The sequence below is a fragment of the Anopheles maculipalpis genome, chromosome 3RL (assembly GCF_943734695.1).
Source record: "Anopheles maculipalpis chromosome 3RL, idAnoMacuDA_375_x, whole genome shotgun sequence".
Taxonomy (NCBI): domain Eukaryota; kingdom Metazoa; phylum Arthropoda; class Insecta; order Diptera; family Culicidae; genus Anopheles; species Anopheles maculipalpis.
The window spans coordinates 70,366,465-70,385,091 of NC_064872.1; the positions used below are offsets into that span (position 1 = coordinate 70,366,465).

The 18,627-nt window shown below is 44.4% G+C and overlaps 4 protein-coding genes across 5 annotated transcripts in view; 2 read left to right on the forward strand and 2 right to left on the reverse strand.

Annotated features, from left to right (window-relative positions):
* The window catches only part of LOC126561552 (WD repeat-containing protein 47), a 228,377-nt gene that overhangs the window by 197,514 nt on the left and 12,236 nt on the right, over window positions 1–18,627 (reverse strand). The gene's annotated exons all lie outside the window — the stretch shown is intronic.
* Window positions 1–18,627, reverse strand: part of LOC126561269 (triple functional domain protein) — a 163,905-nt gene that overhangs the window by 117,620 nt on the left and 27,658 nt on the right. The gene's annotated exons all lie outside the window — the stretch shown is intronic.
* Window positions 1,722–10,483, forward strand: LOC126563608 (TOM1-like protein 2). The gene is made up of 8 exons (XM_050220253.1): window positions 1,722–1,820; window positions 6,872–7,323; window positions 7,393–7,485; window positions 7,559–7,728; window positions 7,795–8,292; window positions 8,393–8,453; window positions 9,915–9,965; window positions 10,232–10,483. The coding sequence occupies exons 1-8, from the start codon at window positions 1,751–1,753 to the stop codon at window positions 10,469–10,471; spliced, it is 1,635 nt and encodes a 544-aa protein (XP_050076210.1). The 5' UTR covers window positions 1,722–1,750; the 3' UTR covers window positions 10,472–10,483.
* LOC126562033 (succinyl-CoA:3-ketoacid-coenzyme A transferase, mitochondrial) lies at window positions 12,210–16,971 on the forward strand. The gene is made up of 4 exons (XM_050218443.1): window positions 12,210–12,300; window positions 12,761–12,956; window positions 15,599–16,572; window positions 16,654–16,971. Exons 1-4 carry the CDS (start codon window positions 12,217–12,219, stop codon window positions 16,969–16,971), a joined length of 1,572 nt encoding a protein of 523 aa, XP_050074400.1. The 5' UTR covers window positions 12,210–12,216.

The window sequence follows — 18,627 nt, forward strand, 5'->3', positions numbered from 1 at the left end:
CAGCGAAAAAAACACACACAGTCAGCGCACATAAAGAAGGCAGTCGAAATCGTGCGAGTTTTTCCTCTAGATTTTATAAAGTAAGCCTGACTACGGTCGTGCGGGTGTGCGGCTTCAGTGGGATCCTTTAAAAGCTTGCTGTGTTGTTTGTTTATTACTATACACTTACCGTGTGGCCGTGGTACCTTCGCCCTGTCTTTTCACGCAACAGAAGGGTGCTAGAAAGAGGTAATGAATCGGGGAGTATCTGGTATTGTGACGAATTGTACTGATTGCACTTGTGTGTACAACATAGGTGACTGCGGATTAGTGCTGGGGTTAGGGAAAACCGTATTTGCCGGGAAACTTTGTCCTGTAAAATGATTACGATTGTATTCCGGTGGGTGCGGCCAACGATTAAAACTGGCTGCTGGAAGTTATGAGACAGCATAAAAAGCTATTTCACAGTAGTGTATAAATTAGAATCTAACAAAAAGGCAAAAGTATCTATTGTGCAAAGCATCTTTCCATGTGTGTAATTCCGTTTGCCATGTGCCCAACGTGTGTGCGTTCATGTTTACTTACGTGCGTGCGTGTCTGTGGGTGCATACATTTGGTGTGTTTTGTTGTGGCTACAGATTTCCATGTTTAATACAATGCATCGCACAGTTGTGCGGCACTGAACCTTGCCTTCCACGGTGGACAAGCGTGAATCATCATAGCGTCGGAAAGTTCAATTGTACAGCATCATCATCTGCGGCCATCTGCTGCTCGGTCGAATTTGTACGCATCCAGTTGGCAGTTGGGGTTTTTGCGTGACAAAATTAGAACCATAAACGAAGCACCAGTTTGGCGTTGCATTTAATCATCTGTGGAATAAAAAAGTGCAAACGGGTTAAACAGGGGGAAAGGTTATTGTAAAAGGTGCAATATTTCACAGCTTTTCAGGGTGCTATTTTTTTATCTGCGCAGTTTTTTTTTGTATCACATTTCTCGTCTGCACAAATTGTGTATTGATTTGTGTGCGCTGTACCAGTGAAGACAGACAGACAGAAGAAAAACCCAGTCTAATTAGTGCTTGATCGTTGTATGTGTCTGTCCGCATCAATTTCATCCAGCTGAGAAAACATAGCAAGGAGCACAGAAGGATGTATGTTACCGTGGTAACACACTCGCATCGCCGGCAGTAGTAGTGAACTATGATTTATGCGAATGCACACCACAATTGCACCTTACAAAACCCGATGCGGAATTTAGTACAACTTTCCCTTCGTTATCGTTCTGCCCCTTGCTGCGTGTGTTTGTGTGGAATGTTTGTGTGTTAATGCATCATATTGATCGTCTTTTTTTTTTTTTTGGTGCCGTTTGCAGGTGACCGGAACCGAGTGGAAAACCGTGCTCGGTTCGAGCAAGCTTAGATAGCTCGCTTTTATCGATTTGTGTGTCCCCGGAGCACAACCGGACCGGAACGTACCCGGCTAGAAGAAGCGAAAAAGAAAAGCCCTTCCATCTACGGTATCGAGTGTGTGTCGGTGTGTGGGTGCGTTGGGGGTAATTGTGTGCATTGCCAGTGTGTCCTTGCTGCCGTTTTCCTTTTTGCAAGGGAAGGGAAAGTCGCTGACTGGCTACCGTGGAAATTAATTCCTTCAGGAGGGTTGAAAACACCAACCGCTCGTGTGCGCTTGCAGCTTGTGCCAACTTTACTTCTCTACCTCCGGGGGATCTTGTTGCAGCAAGGAGAAGGAAGCATATTTAAGAAGTTCGAGTAAAAATGACATCATTCTTCAACGTCGGTGCCCTCGGGGGTAACCCGTTTTCGACGCCCGTTGGGCAGAAAATAGGTAAGTCTTTTTTTTTGTGGTATGCATTTGGGATTTCATTTTAGTTGCAAGAAGAAGAAAAAAACGGACCATTTCTAGCGCTTTCTATCGTGGTGCATGAAAAGCAGCAGGGCACCTCTGTAATACGAGAGATTCTTATAACATAACTCCCCGTACACTGGAGGTGCGATAAATGCACGTCATGCTCAAAAAACCCTACCCGAGATTAACCACGGGCGCAGCGGATCAAACCGAGGGGCCTTTCTGGGTGAAAGTCCACCGTTGGTCCGAACTCACTTTCGACTTCCCGCGCCCGGAAAGCCCATTACGAGGGAAATGGAAAAATCGTGCTGCCCCCTACGCGTGCATTGACATCACATGATGATGGGGAAGCTTTACTCGTTTCGGGGAGTGTATTAGATGCGCACTGTTCGGATCACTGCATGTTACGGTCGAGGTGGATATAAGTGGCGCTATCGCTCAATACTCTAGCGATGTATGACGCCCACACCAAGTAACACCGATAAGCTCGGTGTTTGTGTGGCAGCAGCAACAGCATATTGGACACTGGACAAGATAGTGATAAGAAGCTTGTGGGACGCTCGGTTCTGCCGGAACAAGTTAGAACCAAACTGCAAAAGAATCCATGACGCCCGTTCGGGCTATCTTGTTCACACCTTCGCTGCACTGGGAACCTTTCCCCGTTGGGGAGGTTTATTTTTGCGGTTTCAAAGTAAATGTCTGCTTTTTGCATTTCCAGCGGAGCGATGAAGCCATACAAGTTGGTACAAGCCCATTCGCTGGTGGAACTGAGCTGGTTTTCTGCTTGCGACGTAAAAAACGGGGGCTCCTTTGACGTATTTTCTGTGTTTTTTTACATTGTTGTCTACGAAACTGGCTTGCTTTGATGGCGGTGCTTTCAGTGCTGGAAGACAAAATGCGCTGTTAAGACCGACAAACGCCCATGTGTTAGTTTTGTAGAGGTCGCTTAACGGAGGATTAATGTTGATTCCGTAATTCCTTTTTATAATGAATTTATCGCACGAAATGAAAAGGGAAAAATAAACACGCTTAATGCAAGAATCGTGAATAATCGAATAATTGTAACGCGTTTCTGTATAGTAGGGATGAATGGTTTGTCTGTATAAACTGTGATCGCTGGCGATCTAGTACATCTTGATCTTCCAGATATAGTTCCCGATGGGCGGCGGAAAAAAAATCTCCTCTACTCAGGAAGATTTAGGTTCAAATATAATGATCGTTAAGCATGATAACATCAAACTGTAGTAATAACAAAAAAGTTACACACAATTAGCGTCATGCAAGCGCGCGAAACCGTTACAAAACATCAACTCTCGTCCAGCTTGCTTACATAAATTCCCTTGGTCGTGTGTTGCGCAATTACGTCTTTAAAGCGTGAAGAAATTTAAAATTTTTCCACAAACTGATGGAAATTTTCTTCACTGATGCTATGGTTTAGTGGTTTACAATTTAAAGCAGCTTACAAAATGATGCTGGTTTGTTTTCAAGCCGTGTTTCGAGAGCTACCATTCGGGTGACTCAGTCCCAGACGGTAAATGATGATTGAGCCCCATTGAAACATTATTCCGGTAGTGTGGGCGAATGCATGGCGCGGAGTAACAACCCAGGTGACAGTCAGCTTCCCGAGCACAATAAATAACAAAAACTAAACCAACACCAATAACAAATTCATTCGCTGTGTAAAGTGGGTTCCAGTGCGTTGGCGCTGGAAACTGCATTCACTGATTCACTCCAAACAATAACAATTGCCACCGACGATGCTCCACCCCGTAGGGTGTGTGTGTGTGTGGGGGCTTGGTCTAGGTGCATATGCCATCCCGGGCCCCCGTATGCCCGACCGGAAACCCATCCCCGAGTTTATTTCCACGAATTAACATCACACACGCGTATTACTGGCAGCGGTCGCGACAGACGTCTCCCCGGTCGGGGTTGGTTGTAATGTTTATTCACCGCACGGACGAAGAAACCATAGTAAAGGAAACCATCACACCGGCGACACCTTGGTGTTCCTTTTTACGTGGAAAATGGATGGTGGCCTCCCTCGTCTCTAATACCGAGTGGTTGTTAAAGGTTTTCCCTGTCTTCCTTATTGTGACTGGCCAGGGAAATAATGCAATGATGCGTGAAACGTAGCATGACAGCGATTCCAATATCGAACGTTTGTCTACAGCTTGGGACATATTTATGCGGCTTAATTTTCCGATGGCGATCACTTGGTCATTCGTAAATTATCAGCTGTAAAAAATGTTCTCTCGACCATAGGATCACTACTAAGAGGACCTTTAGATACGAGCTCCAATAGATACTCAATCCGTGTAATTTTTCAGTATCAGTATGCGATTTATCGGCCATTTATTGTGTTAATAGAAGCTTATGGACCTCAGGAGCTTTATTGAAACCCACAGCTGTCCACGATTCTTATGAAAAATACGCTTATCATTATCCTACCAAAAGAGCGTCGAGATCTCCGCCGTCAACTATTCTGCTTCTGCGCCAGGGCAAGTACTTTGCGTCTAATGTATGAATCGTCAATGAAACTCTTTGCCAATCGAATACAGCCGGAGAATGTCTGCCGCAGACCAGTTTTTACGCTTGGACAGACAATTCTACACCGACGTACGTCTTCAATCTGTATTTTATGCAGCTGCTGTATAGCTATATCGTAAAACTATTTCAAACATAAATCTACTTCCAACGCTGTAACTGGGGCGACAAGGTGTTCCTGGCCACCAGTTGAACTATCGGTCACCGTTCCAAACGCTCCCCTAGGACACAGACACGCAAGTTCGGCACCACCGCCGGTGCACAATCACCTTATCCTCCTCCTCGTTGTCGTTTGTTTTTCGTCGACAAAAAACGAAGAACTTGATTTACATAATTATTCACCCTGCGACAGGGACGACTGGCTCAATTATTGTCATTCTCGCTCCCGTCAAGTGGCACAACACGCAGTGTATACTGTTGTGTCATTGTGAACTCATTTGAATGTTGTCATTATTACTATTTGCACTTCCTTCTAACAGTTTCGTCCCGGAGGAAGGGGACAGGCCCCAGGCAGCAGGAGTCCAAGTGTTGGTGATGCTAATGTTTATGGTTTTATTATGGTTTCATGCTGTGCTTTGTGTTTCGGCACTATATAAGGGCACCAGGGAAATGATTGGTGCGTCCCAACAAGCGGAAAGCGCGCGTGTGGGATCTTTATGTCATAAAAAAAATCCAGGTGGAAAATTTGGTCGCAGGCAATGGCGGGGTTATGTTGCCCTTAACCGTTGACAAGTTTATGGGTAATCGCTATTTTTGCTTCTCAAGACTTTCCATTCTGTTATTTTAATTTCATCAACGCTTTTCTTTAGCTTCTCTTCTTAAGAAAGCTTTACTTTTAGCACATTTAATGATGATGTTATGCTCATAAACCGGCACCTGCAACATCTCATGCTCTGATGCACTGTTCCCGAACACTCATTACCCTCGTGCCGATCGTCGGTTGAAGGCTTAGCTAGTGTTCTGACTACACAGTAGGCCCACTGGGCCGAGGAATGGTCTATCCGGTCTAGCTGATTTGATGCAGATCTTCCAAGCGCAACGAATCTGATTGCTTTACATAACGATTTTATATCGTAAAGCGGATAAAAAATAAATGCATCCTCCTCCTCGCGAGTGTGAGTAGATCACGATCATGTTGTTTATTGGGATGGAGGAAAAAATAATCTTAATCTTTATTTGTATGAGCTAAGTTGAGGCAGTTCTCAAGAGTGAGTATCAGAAGCTCTCTAAAACTGTAGAATAAAAAATAGTTATTTTTTTCTTGTAATATCCGTTACGATTGGGCTTATCTACTCTATTGTATAATGATGATGGTTCACTAGGAAGCCAATCAATTAGCGTAAAATAACAGAGATAGCAGCGTTTGTTTGGTAAACAAACTACAACCAACTGAACATGCCGAGTGTGCAATCCATGCAACTGATAGCTGATACAGAAAGTGGGAAAGCTGAGAGCCTGCTTTTTTTTTGCTCGGCTTCCACTGCTGAAGGATTAAGCGTTTGAGTCCACACCTTGATGATCACAAAGAGGAAGATTTTCTTGCTTTGTTTGTTCATTTTCGTAAACATTGATGAATCAGTGCATTAAATTTTCGCAGTATCTCTCTCTGCACACCAACAATCTCCGAAAGAAAGAATCCTCACATCATAGGTTAGTACCGGCTAGGTCACAACAAAGTCTTAGGTCAGGCGGCACACACACACACACAATCTACACTCGTCAAAATGTAATAATAGTCCCAGGCTTTACTGCTGGTCGCGCGATGATAAGAAACTTGCCATGATGATGTCCCGTTTCTAATGGAATTGCTGTGCTTATCAGTTTTGTTCAGTCGGCAAATGTACCCTTCGAGCATGACATTTCGGTCCGTCTGGGAAGGACACACACACACATACCAATACTTTTTTTCTAGCCCACGCATATGACTCATGGAATGGGGTTGGGGTTCCGTAATGGGTGCCAAATTGTTGGGATTGTTAAAAGGGCAAAATGTTTACCGTGAAATTTGCAACTAAATTTGCGCGTTTGTGTATACAGTCAAGTCGGTACAGCAGTTAATGGCCATCCGGGGAGGTGGTTATGAGGTGATAATTTGCACTGGAAGACATATGCTAAACGTTTATTCAGATTGTTGGCGAATTTTTCACGAGCGTACAGTGCAGTTTGATGGCAGTTTTTTTAAAATTATTCGCTGCTCTGATTTCGGTCATACAATTCAAACTGTTATTCGATTGCATTTGCCAAGTCCTCTAAAAAAAAATAGATGGTCCTGTGGAACTGAGCAATGACACCAGTCTTAACGACCGGCTAGATCTTGCCGAATAATCTTTCTTTATCTGAATATTCTTGCTGTACAGAACTATTAGGATCTGGTAGCTTGGTGCCCTTGGCGTAACATATCTAGTGCATCCTTAAGAATATCTTATAGTCTACTAATTTATCTGCAAAAGCAACTAACGCCATCCATTTCCTCTTCTCGCTCACAGAACAAGCGACAGATGCTAGTCTGGCCTCGGAAAACTGGGCACTAAACATGGAAATCTGTGATATGATCAACGAATCGTCGGACGGTGCCCGGGACGCGATGAAAGCGATCCGCAAACGGTTGGCACAGAACGCGGGCAAGAACTATACCGTCATCATGTACACGCTAACCGTGCTGGAAACATGCGTAAAAAACTGCGGCAAAGCGTTCCACGTGCTGGTTGCGAACAAAGAATTCATCCAGGAGCTGGTGAAGCTGATCGGACCGAAGAACGATCCACCACCGATCGTGCAGGAGAAGGTGCTGAGCTTGATACAGATCTGGGCGGATGCGTTCCGCTCGCAACCCGACCTGAACGGTGTGGTGCAGGTGTACCAGGAGCTAAAGAACAAGGGCATCGAATTTCCGGCCACGGATCTGGATGCGATCGCACCGATTTACACACCGCAAAGGGTAAGCCCATTTTGAAAATTACCCATTCGATTGAATGTGATTTGTGATTCCACTTTTTGACACATCCAGAGCGTTCCTGATGGAGCACCGGCGACGGAAAACGTTGCCACGCTTCCGGTTTCACCACATCATCATGCGTCGCAGACGCCTGGATCGCCAGCAGTAAGTACTCGGCATAAGATGCATCCAAAAAGGACATTTTTCTTTACCACTTCCTTCCTTCTGTTAATTCAAGATGCCTCCGCCGTCATCGATGTCACAGGATCAGATCGCTAAATTGCAATCGGAGCTTGACATCGTTGCCATGAACATGTCCATCCTCGGGGAGATGCTAACCGAGCTCAAGCCAGGACAGGAAGATACCGCAGATTACAAGCTGTTAACCGATCTTACTTCAACGTGCCGGTATGTTGTGAACCACCCTTTCGAATGCACCAACATCTTCTTCACGACCGAATTTCTTTTCTCCAGGGAAATGCAAAGCCGAATCGTCGATCTGATTGGCAAGGTACAGCACGACGAACTTACCGCCGAACTGCTACGGCTGAACGATGAGCTAAACAACCTATTTCTACGACACGCACGGTACGAGAAAAATCGCGACCCGAAGAACGCTTCCAGTGCGACACCATCCGCCATCCTTGGGGCGGCTCTCGGGGCGGTCGAAATGCGCGATCCATCATTGATTGATCTGAGCGAGGAATCGGCCGGTGCTACTGGTGGGGCTGCTGCTGCACATGCTAACGTTAGCACACAGCTGGCCGGTCTCAGTTTGGCGGCGGCCGGTTCAACGGCAACTGCATCGTCCCAGCTAGCGCAGCTAACGAGCGTTACCGCACAGTCCGGTTCGGCGTTGGTAGCGAAATCACCGAACAGAACGACCGCCAGCAAGGGAGGAAACAGCAACATTCCACCGGACGTTGTATCGGACGAGTTCGATATGTTCGCCCAATCGAGAAACACCACCGGGTGAGAAATTCACTTCTTTTTGAGGCACATTGGCGTTGAACTATGAAGTGATTAAATTTATAACTACTTTTCGTTTATCTCCATCCACTATCGATTGTAGTGATAAAGAACCTTCCAGATTAGATCTTTTGGGAGCGACTGCAGGCAACAACACAGCATTGGTAAGAATTTAAGCGCACACGTGTATCACAGTATCTACTTTACGCACTATCTTTTTTTTTAAATAAGGTGACCTAAACCGTCTACCGAATCGTAGCTGTATTTCTTCCTATGTTTGAAGTAAATTTGAAAAACTTTTTATTTCTATTCTACTCTATCAATGTTCAAGCACTTGAACAAGGAGCACCTTTTTCTTTTGTCCTATGTAAAATATTGTCCTAATTTTTAATTCCAATATTTGCTATTTTTATCTGCTTTAAAAGAGTATTAATAATTTAGTTCGATTATAATTAGTAATGCGAGACTAAAAAGCAACAACGTATCGTATTGGAAGTCTCTAGTGATGGAGAAGTTCCATTTTTTTCCCCGGAATGGAATGATCCTGGTAAGGTTCTTTGAACAAACTTCAACAAAAAATGAAATGCGTCACAGTGTCTCACTGTGCAGCAGTTGTCAGTCTAGTCTTCTTATCTACGCAACAATATCAAGAACCTTCCCTCCTTAGAGAGGATCTCAAGTTCCCTATAATAATAAAAATAAAGTTTCAACTGTTTTCTTCTTGTTCGTTTAGTGAACTTTCTTAGTCAAGCTCTTCTTAATAGTGATGGATAAATCTTCATCTTTCCCAGAGTCGGATCAATCCGATTCCGAGGTATTAATCCACTCAGAAGTTCTCACCAATAACACTTCTTGCTAGACTTGGCGATACCACGTAGTTGGATAGTCAGTCCTCACTACGGGGGGAACAGCCCGGGTGGGATTCGCCTGATTTTACAAAACCAAAATAAAAGCATTAGAGTACACGTTTTAACATTCTCCTTTACAGAAAAATATAGTTGCAAAAAACCTTCTTTTTTTGTTTTATTTGAACCTGGGTTCGGTCGTTCCATTGAAGGAACGGACGATCAAGGTTCGGAACGAAATTCTCATCACTAGAAGCTTCCTTTTCCTTAAGCTTTTAATAATTTTGCGTAGGCAAATTAAGTTTATACCCCTCTGTTTTTGTTTTGTTTTGCTTTATATCATTTTCATATCATTTACCATTGTATTTACTTGGCTTCATACATCTGTGTTTTTCTTTTCTTTTCTATTCTATTCTTTCGTCCTGTTCTGACCATCTTTTCCACGGTACTGTATGTTTGTTAACTCCCCACGAATGTTTCGATTTGTTGTTTTGTAAAAAAAAACCCGTAAACCAACCAACCTAATTATCGTCCATCATCCCTTCGGAACCCGTGGCTTCGTCTACCTACACACACACACACTGGAACACTGATCGACCTTATGGTTGTTTGCTTGGTTATTTTGTTTGTGGCAATCGTCCGTTTTTTATTTGTCGGTGGATTACATTTATACTCAAACACTCTAAACAAAACAAAACTTCCCCCCGACATACAACAACAACCAAAACGGTATACACTGTGTGCGTTCTGCAACAACCACAACCCGTCCAACATCGACAGGGCACGAGGGAATCGGAATTTGACGAGATTGAACAGTGGCTGGGCAATCCGGTGAGTATAGGTTTGAGAAAGAGGACTGAAGATATCCGCTATTTATGCTAGTTCTTGCACGTGCGTGGGGAGCAGTAGTTGCGTTTGGTGTAGACAGTTAAAGTAGAGTAATTGTACTTAGTTATCACTTTTTGGGTTTTTTTCAGCACATTTCGTTTATGAATGTTGTTCCTTGATGGACCTCATGATGGCATGAAAAGCCAAAAAATATTCTATAAACTCTAACTGATGTCTTTTACTTTTGTATTTGATCATCACAAACACAGGACGATATAGATCACCTCGAGGCGCAAATGGCAGCCGCCGGAGCGATGGGCGGCGACGGTGGTCCCGGTGCCGGTACGGAGGAAAGCTTAACGAGCAAGGAGTTTGAAAAGTTTCTCGCCGAACGGGCGGCCGTCGCCGAAACCCTGCCGACGATTAGCAGCAGCAGTAACAGCCCAGCAACGACGGCCAAAGATCGAAAGAAAAAGTCCGACGAAACCGATGGTCTGTTAGCGCTGTGAGGTGTAATGTGTGTGTGTGTGGGAACCGGCCGGAGAATGATGGGCATACGATGCTGTACCAGCAGTAGCAGCAGCAGCAGCAGCACCCAGGGCCCAGGGCCCAAAATGTTATTTTCGTTTTTACCCTTTTTATTCTGTAGAATTATTGTTTAATTGTTTCAACATAGTTTGGTTTTCTTTAGTTTAGTGCAAACCACCAACCCATCCCCCCATTTTTGTGGTACTAGTTTTGGTTTTGTTTAGCCTCGTTTAGGATTCGTTGGGGTAGAACTAGTGGGAAGTGGCACTAGTGAGCAGATAATGAAAGTTTGATGAAAACATTTAACAAAAGCCAAAAACAAGCAAATTGGAAAGTAGAGCGTTTTTTGCTTCCTTGTTCAAATCAGTTTGTCGCCTTTTGTTTGTTCTCGCAATGATTTGTTGCGAATGTGAGCCATATTATAGAGATACAAAGCAAATATTTAGAGCTACAGGGGTTTTTTTTGGTAAGCAAGAAAAGGAAACAGTGCTGCAGCGCGTGCAAAGTGGGGCAAAAACAAAACAAAGACGCATCCGTAGAGAAGGAAAAAAGTATATTTAATTGTGAACTAGTTGTATTTATTAAGGTATAACAAGAAAATCCCAATCCGCGTTCTTTCAACAAAAGCAGAAGGGAAATAAAAGGCAAGGAAGAAAGTGTTGTGAAGGATTGTAAAAAAAAAAACAAAATCAACCATTATACTAGAAGCAAATGTTTGTAAATCGGTTTAGAAGAAATGGGAAATTGTTCACAAAGGACCTGTTTTTTTTTATTTCTTATCTCATTTTTCTACGTATCGATAGTGCGTGCGTATCAATGTTGTTGTTAGCTTTTTTTGTGGTTTGTTTTGCTTTTCCTTTTATCCTCAATGTGTGTATTTCAACTACACAGGCATGCAGATTACACGCATTAAATCACCCACCTGAATGGCGAAAATGGCGCGTGCAATGAGTTGTTAAGGTTTGACAAAGGACGATATTTGTGGCTAATGGATGCGTAATTGCACACACAGGCAGACACACGGTGAAGAAAAAAAATAATCAAGGTGCAACGCGCTTCGTACTCTCTCTCTGTGGAAGTATTATCATTATTCAGTCTCAGTGGAATGTACACCGACCAGGCTTTAAGTGGCAAAGCAAATTTAAAACAAAGCTCGCTTTTCAATGGACGGGAAGCGAAAAAAAAAACAAACCCAAATACGTTTCAGTTTCTTGTACATTTTCGAGAGAATGGCACACAGAAAACACACACACCATGCAGTTTAATTCTTCTTTCCTAAATGCTATTACGAAAAATCATAATATTGTCCAAATAAACAACTTCAAACTAGAAAAGAAAAACGTACGATTCGTTTGACTTATTTCATCGATATTTTTACAGCTCTTAGTAAATAAACGATATTTTTTTCAAATGGCGGGCCGTTCTATTTGAATCCAGCACACGCGCCATCTGGTGTATGATTACAACTCCTCGATTTGAGCGTCTTAAACGCGTCCGCCTCCTTCAGCTGATGATGGATGATGTTTTGACAGCGTTCGCAAACCAAAACAAATTCCATTCTGTTCTCCCCGTGTATTTCTTTTCTCCCGTGGACAAATAGATCCATTTCTAATCGTGCGCCGTGTGCTAGTACCACGTTCGCGTTCCAGCTGGTACCGCGCCGCGTATTCAGTGCTTACGTATCCCGCTTTGGTTCCCTTACTATTGACGCAACCAAACACACAATATGGCACTATCCCTGTGCAGAACGCAAGTGTTTGGAGCGAGCAGCCGGTTCAACAGTAGAATATTTCAGTTTGAAATCTCGAAGGTATGTGCAGTACAATGTTATAAAAGAGGGAGAGTGTGTGATCCCCAATGTTTTCGGTGTAAAATTCAAATTAATTTGACCTTGAGCTTGCGTTAGGTGAGCGTAACGCAATGCGGAAGACTAGAACCCCACTGGAAGCGCTTTATTTAGCGTAGTACGCAATAGAGCGAAGTTATTCGTTCGCCCCTAGCCCGCTTATTACGTCACACCAGTGGAAGGAATAAATAGATTCTCTATCCCACACAAATGCTAACACACATTCAATAAAAAGTCGGCAAATCGGTAGCAATCACACAACAAGAGGCTTGTAACCCAAGCAAAAAGGGATCACTCGATCAGACCTGAACCGGTTAGCGCCGCAAAGCAAAAAAAAAACACATATTCGTTCGATGGGTTAGCGATCTGATTTGCATAGGCATGTTTTTTAACGCGTTGTTTTGTTTCCCTTTTCCACAACAAGGTGCTGGCCTGCCGGTATTCGACGGAGAAAAAGCGTTCGAAAATTTATACCAGCGCGGACGAAGCGATTGCGGACATTCCCGATGGTGCGAAGCTACTCGTCGGTGGGTTCGGGCTGTGCGGCATTCCGGAGAACCTGATTGCGGCGCTGGTGAAACAACGCAAAAAAGATCTCACAGTGGTGTCCAACAATGCCGGTAAGCTAAGCTTGTGGAGTTGCGCTAAATGAGTTAGAATTCGTCAAAAAATAGAAATAACGCAACGTAACGCACTTCGTCATTTAGTAGTATGCGTTAGTAAAATGGTTAGCAGCATATGAGCAGAGACGTAAGCATAATAATTTGTTTCTCACATACACGTTGGTCCTCGCGGATCGGCAAGCGTGTATGGCTCGCGCCCGCCTTTCGGTTTCATTTCCAAGGTTATCAGAATCGCAAGACGTTGGTTGGTATTGTGATGGTGCGATTAAGGGGTGAAACACACCTCCCTCTACATTGGGCCACGGCACACAAGTGTGTGTATTGGTAACACGCCTCTTTTCCGTTGCTGTACAATCGACGATGCCGGTTGTTGCTAATTCTAGACGTTTTGAGCATGTTTTGACGGCATCGCATCAGCACAGTTGCTTGGTAACATCGCACGCCTCCTCGTGATGCCGTCAGCGAACGATCGGATCGAAACAAAAATAGAAGCATGGCACTCTTGAGAATGACTGATCGTTCGACGATCGGCCACCTCCCACAGGGATGAGTAAAATTGTTGTATAGTGAAGCCAACATATTCAAAAGCGCGTGCCGTATCTGCATAAAATGCTAACTAGTGTCCACCGGACAGGTGAACACGATATCTACCATAGATAAGCGTTATCATCTGTTTGCGCACTATTAACATTTATGTACGTAGAACTACTTAATTGTTTCCTAGTTTTATGAAAATTGCATTCTCTTTTGATAAGATAGCAGATCCTCTGTCCCATTCCCATGTATTAATAGTTCACTATGGAGCGAACTGATTAAATCAATTCCAAATAACCTTTGCCAAAACCGAAGAAAAAACCCTTCTACATATGGTCAATCAACCAAGTGACACTTAACCTGTTTGTATGCCAAAGCGGCATTGCCGACGCAATCCAATGATGAGACATTCGCTTTTTTTCCTTTAACCACCGTCCCAACGATCACATTCCTAAGATATTAATATTTATATCTCGCCTACGATGCATCAACTTTCGGCACAGTCTTTAAAAAAACACAGTCCCAAACCAAAACGGATCCTCGTTGCTCTGGGAAGAAGCTGTCCAATACCCGGTTACGGGATATTGGGCGCCTATTTCTTGGATGCAACGTGAGACCCAGCAGCTGTTTTAAAGTGTAGCTGTGACCTTAACGACACTCACATTCGCGAAAGTGTCGCCTGGGATGAATGCCTAAATAAAACGTTCGACGCCACTTTGACCAATTCGGAAAAAGGCACACACAAACAAGGTATTGCGGTGGCCGCACATGCAAATGTCAAATCTGTCCTGGTTTGTGCCGGGGTTTTTCGAGGGACGAGATGGTGAATGATATGTGTGGATCGGCAAAGTTCGACATTTTCGTGAACTCATCCAGGACCCCCGGGTGACACATGACGTGACGTAATAATGGGGCGCGGGGGAGGCCTAATAGTGTCCGGAGAAGTGTTGCGAAACGAATGGGAATGGAATTGGCCACTAATCAGTGTGGCTAGCAGTTCCACAAGTGGTGCATCTAAGAATAACCAAATGAAAATAGAAACAAAATTCAGCCCACCCAACAATCAGACAATGTGGCGTGATGGCGTCACGGCTGCAGTCGGCAGTTTTGATTACGCTGTCTGAAGATAAGTGACACAAATCCAGGAAGAAACTGGTTCGTCGGCTTGTGCCGCTAAAATGATTCTGTGAGAAACTGTGCGGTGTGGACAGCGGGGGCCTTATCACAAAATTTTGGTTGGTACGTAACAAAATGTTCAGCAAATGAGGGCTGCGGCACAGATTTCAGACACGCAAGGACGCTACAGAGCAAGATCAGTTGATTTTTCGGGGCGTCACCATTGTTTCGTCTATGTTGCAGTGGATCATTACCCCCCCCCCCCCCCCCCCCTCACAAACACTGGGGCCAGGATTAAAGGTCGGGCATGGAAAGGGCAAAGGAAAGAGAAGAGAAGCAGGAAAATCATGATATGGCACTTGAGGCTCTATGGCACTATTACAATACAAATACCAGCAAAATTTAGTTTTTGGTAATGACCAAAACACTCAGCCATTTTGCCGACGGGAAAGATCCAATCCAGATAAGTGGTTAGACTGAAGAAAACGAAAAAAAGTCTGTTTGATTGTGTAGTCTCCTTGGGAGACCTTATTCACGAAACGGAAAGACTGTCCATCGGTTGCGAGGCCCCTCAATGATCTCTTAACGATAATGATAATGAAGGGGTAGACATTTTGGCTATACAAGATCCCTTTGAAGACCCCTTCGACGACGAGTTTCCTTAGACGAGAAGGACATATCAAGCATACCAAATATTGTCCGGAATATATGTTCAAGGACTCTACCTCTGTCAACACATCTTGAGGTTATAGTGCGAAAGAAAAATTGCCCTAATAAGTGGATAAAGGCCCAAGAAATTGGAAGATGAAATACGTTGAAGATGTACGTATTACGCCATTTAAGGACCGACCGAAGAGATTTTTAATGTGTGAGTTAAAAATCAGGAACATTTTTATCCTCAAAAAGGGCATTCCCATATACACTTTGAAATTTAATATTTACAAAACCTATCTTCTCTCTCTCTCTCTCTCCCGCTTCCGCTTTTCCAGGTGTGGACAATTTCGGCCTTGGACTTCTACTGAAGGAGAAGCTAATCAAGCGCATGATCGCCTCGTACGTCGGTGAAAATGCTGAATTCGAGCGTCAGTATCTGTCCGGCGAGCTGGAACTCGAACTCACACCCCAAGGCACGCTGGCCGAACGTATCCGTGCCGGTGGTGCGGGTGTGCCAGCTTTCTTCACACCCACCGCCTACGGTACGCTCGTGCACGAAGGTGGTGCCCCGATCAAGTACGGCCAGGGTGGTACGATCGAAATCGCAAGCGAACCGCGCCCGATGCAAATGTTCAACGGCAAACCGTACATCATGGAGGAAGCGATCACCGGCGATTTTGCGCTCGTGAAAGCACACGTCGCGGACGAGTCGGGTAATTTGATCTTTAACAAATCGGCCCGCAACTTCAACCCACCGATGTGCAAAGCGGCCAAGGTGACGATCGTCGAGGTGGAAGAAATCGTCCCGGTTGGTTCGCTCGATCCGGACCAGGTCCATATGCCGAGCGTGTTTGTGCACCGGATCATCAAGGGCCCCTCGTTCGAGAAGCGCATCGAGCGGTTGCGTGTGCGGGACACGAAAAAGGCTGGCTCGGTAGTGTCATCAACGCCGGCCGCAAAGATGCGCGAGCGGATTGTGAAACGTGTTGCGCTGGAGTATCGTGACGGTATGCACATCAATCTCGGCATCGGCATACCGGTACTATCGTCGAACTACATTCCGGCCGGTATGAATGTGTTGCTACAATCGGAAAATGGCATCCTGGGGTTGGGACCATTCCCCGAGAAGGATCAGATCGATCCGGATCTTATCAATGCGGGCAAAGAAACGGTGACGGTGCTGCCCGGTGCGTCTTACTTCTCGTCCGACGATAGCTTTGCGATGATACGCGGTGGACACATCGACATTACGGTGCTGGGAGCGATGGAGGTGTCACAATACGGTGATCTTGCCAACTGGATGATTCCCGTATGTATTTCTCCGAATCGCTTAGATTTGGGAATTTGAATTCATTTCTAATTTTCTTTTTGCCCTCGTCTCATCCTGCAGGGCAAGCTGGTGAAGGGTATGGGAGGCGCAATGGATCTCGTAGCAGCTCCCGGCACGAAGGTGGTCGTAACGATGGAACACAACGCCAAGGATGGTTCGCACAAAATTCTCGCCAACTGCAATCTGCCCGTTACCGGGCGAAACTGCGTCGACATGATCATCACCGAGAAGGCCGTCTTCAACGTGGATAAGGAGCGGGGCCTAACGCTGATGGAGCTGGCCGAGGATTGTACGGTGGAGGAAGTGATCACCAGCACGGGTTGTGACTTTTCCGTTTCGCCTGATCTGAAGAAAATGGCTCAGGTCGATGATGCGTGATAAAAGCATGCGCGTGGAGACTCATCAGCACAGCACATGTAAAAATTACTCGCCTTGCAGCAACTCACACACGATGGTGGTGAATAGATGTGTAAGGATAACAGAACAGTCTGATTTCAAACCACCATTTGCTATGGTTTTTGGTTCAGACAACGCATTTACGATTGGAGGGAGCGACAAACGGAACAACAGTTTGGCGAGCAGCGCTTGAGGTTATCATGTTTATATTTTTGAAAGCTCGCGTCTGAGCATAAATAAGTGTCGTATTGAAATCTAATTTCCCAACTCACTATAACGCAAGCACAAGTTTGCGGTAACGCAAAAAAAAAAACCCAAAAAAGCATTGCAAAATAAAAAATAAAAAAATGCATCAAACAAACCAAAACATATGTTGAATTTTTGTGTCTGTTCCATTTAGCTTTAAGAATGATGACAGTTTTATGTGTGCGATGGGAGTTGGGCAAATGGTATCGCGTATTGATCACATATTTAGATGCAAATTTAAATAAGCTGTACATTTTGATTGTCTATATTCACACGTTTTCACGTCCATTCCTCATGTGATATCCGTGGATGGCAAAATCGTTTTCCCAATCATTGATTGTCAATGATTTTTAGTGCCGTTTAATGCATATTAAGATTGTAGTATGCGGACAACCGGTTTTATAGCTCGGTTTTTTCGTCGTTTTGAATTATATCGCTTAATAAGAATATACAAAACGATCCTTTCCTAAAACTATTCCGTTCGTCGTTTGTAACAGCATTGAAGTTCTTTAATTATCCTCGCCGTACATTCGAACGTCAAACGGCACACACTTGTTGCATTTGGTGAAAATTTGCAACCCTACACAACCTTACCCTCAGCATAATTTGCCACCAATTTGTCGACTCTTTTTTCCATCCAAAGATCAAGGGCACCCAAAAACGCTCAGCGTTAATTGTGGCTCTCAATCAGTGCCGACGTTTTCTTTCCTCCACTAAAACCCTAACCAGTGGACAGCAGACCGAAACAACGTTGATGCTTGCCGATTAATCCTACCACACTGTCTAACAAATCGTGTGACCCATCACCATCATCATCGTTGGTGTTGCCACCGAACCCACTCAGTGAGTCGACCGACCATCAAAAAGTATTATTGGCTGAGTGTTTGAGGCTTCGGGCTTCGGTTAGGGTTTATCTATCCCACCTTAGCCTTCCCAAGGCTAGCAGTTGTGCAGTCTATAAACCGGCACCCGATTGCCGGCTTCCGAGAAAAAAATAAAACCCCAAAAACGAGTTTTTGTCGTCCGAGAGCATTGGTGCAACGGGTGACTAAAAATATCATACTAATCACGACCTTAACACGCAATCAGCAACCACGCCTGATCAAAGCCGCCTTTTGGTCTATGCTGGCCCATACGATTAGGAAGCCCTGCGGAGTTGAACCCTTTTCTTAAGTATATTTCCTAATTGTTTGGAAATAGACGAGGAAGGTAATAATAGAGGCACAATTAGAAGTCAATTTTGAATAAAAGTTATGTATGGGATCAAATGTTGATCAAATGCTTTATCCAGAAGAATTATAGAATAATATTTCCATCATTGCCTGGAGAGCCTTTCGGGTGTCAGCAGAGACATTCGAGCTATGGCTGTCAAATAAATAATTGGTCACAGTT

Excerpts from the sequence above, each read along its gene's own strand:
- LOC126562033 (XM_050218443.1), top strand. The coding sequence starts at position 12,217 with ATGGCACTATCCCTGTGCAGAACGCAAGTGTTTGGAGCGAGCAGCCGG. Across the intron at positions 12,301-12,760 it reads TTCAGTTTGAAATCTCGAAG|GTGCTGGCCTGCCGGTATTC; the intron begins GTATGTGCAGTA and ends TTCCACAACAAG. Across the intron at positions 12,957-15,598 it reads AGTGGTGTCCAACAATGCCG|GTGTGGACAATTTCGGCCTT; the intron begins GTAAGCTAAGCT and ends CCGCTTTTCCAG.
- LOC126563608 (XM_050220253.1), top strand. The coding sequence starts at position 1,751 with ATGACATCATTCTTCAACGTCGGTGCCCTCGGGGGTAACCCGTTTTCG. Across the intron at positions 7,486-7,558 it reads AGACGCCTGGATCGCCAGCA|ATGCCTCCGCCGTCATCGAT; the intron begins GTAAGTACTCGG and ends TGTTAATTCAAG. Across the intron at positions 7,729-7,794 it reads GATCTTACTTCAACGTGCCG|GGAAATGCAAAGCCGAATCG; the intron begins GTATGTTGTGAA and ends TCTTTTCTCCAG.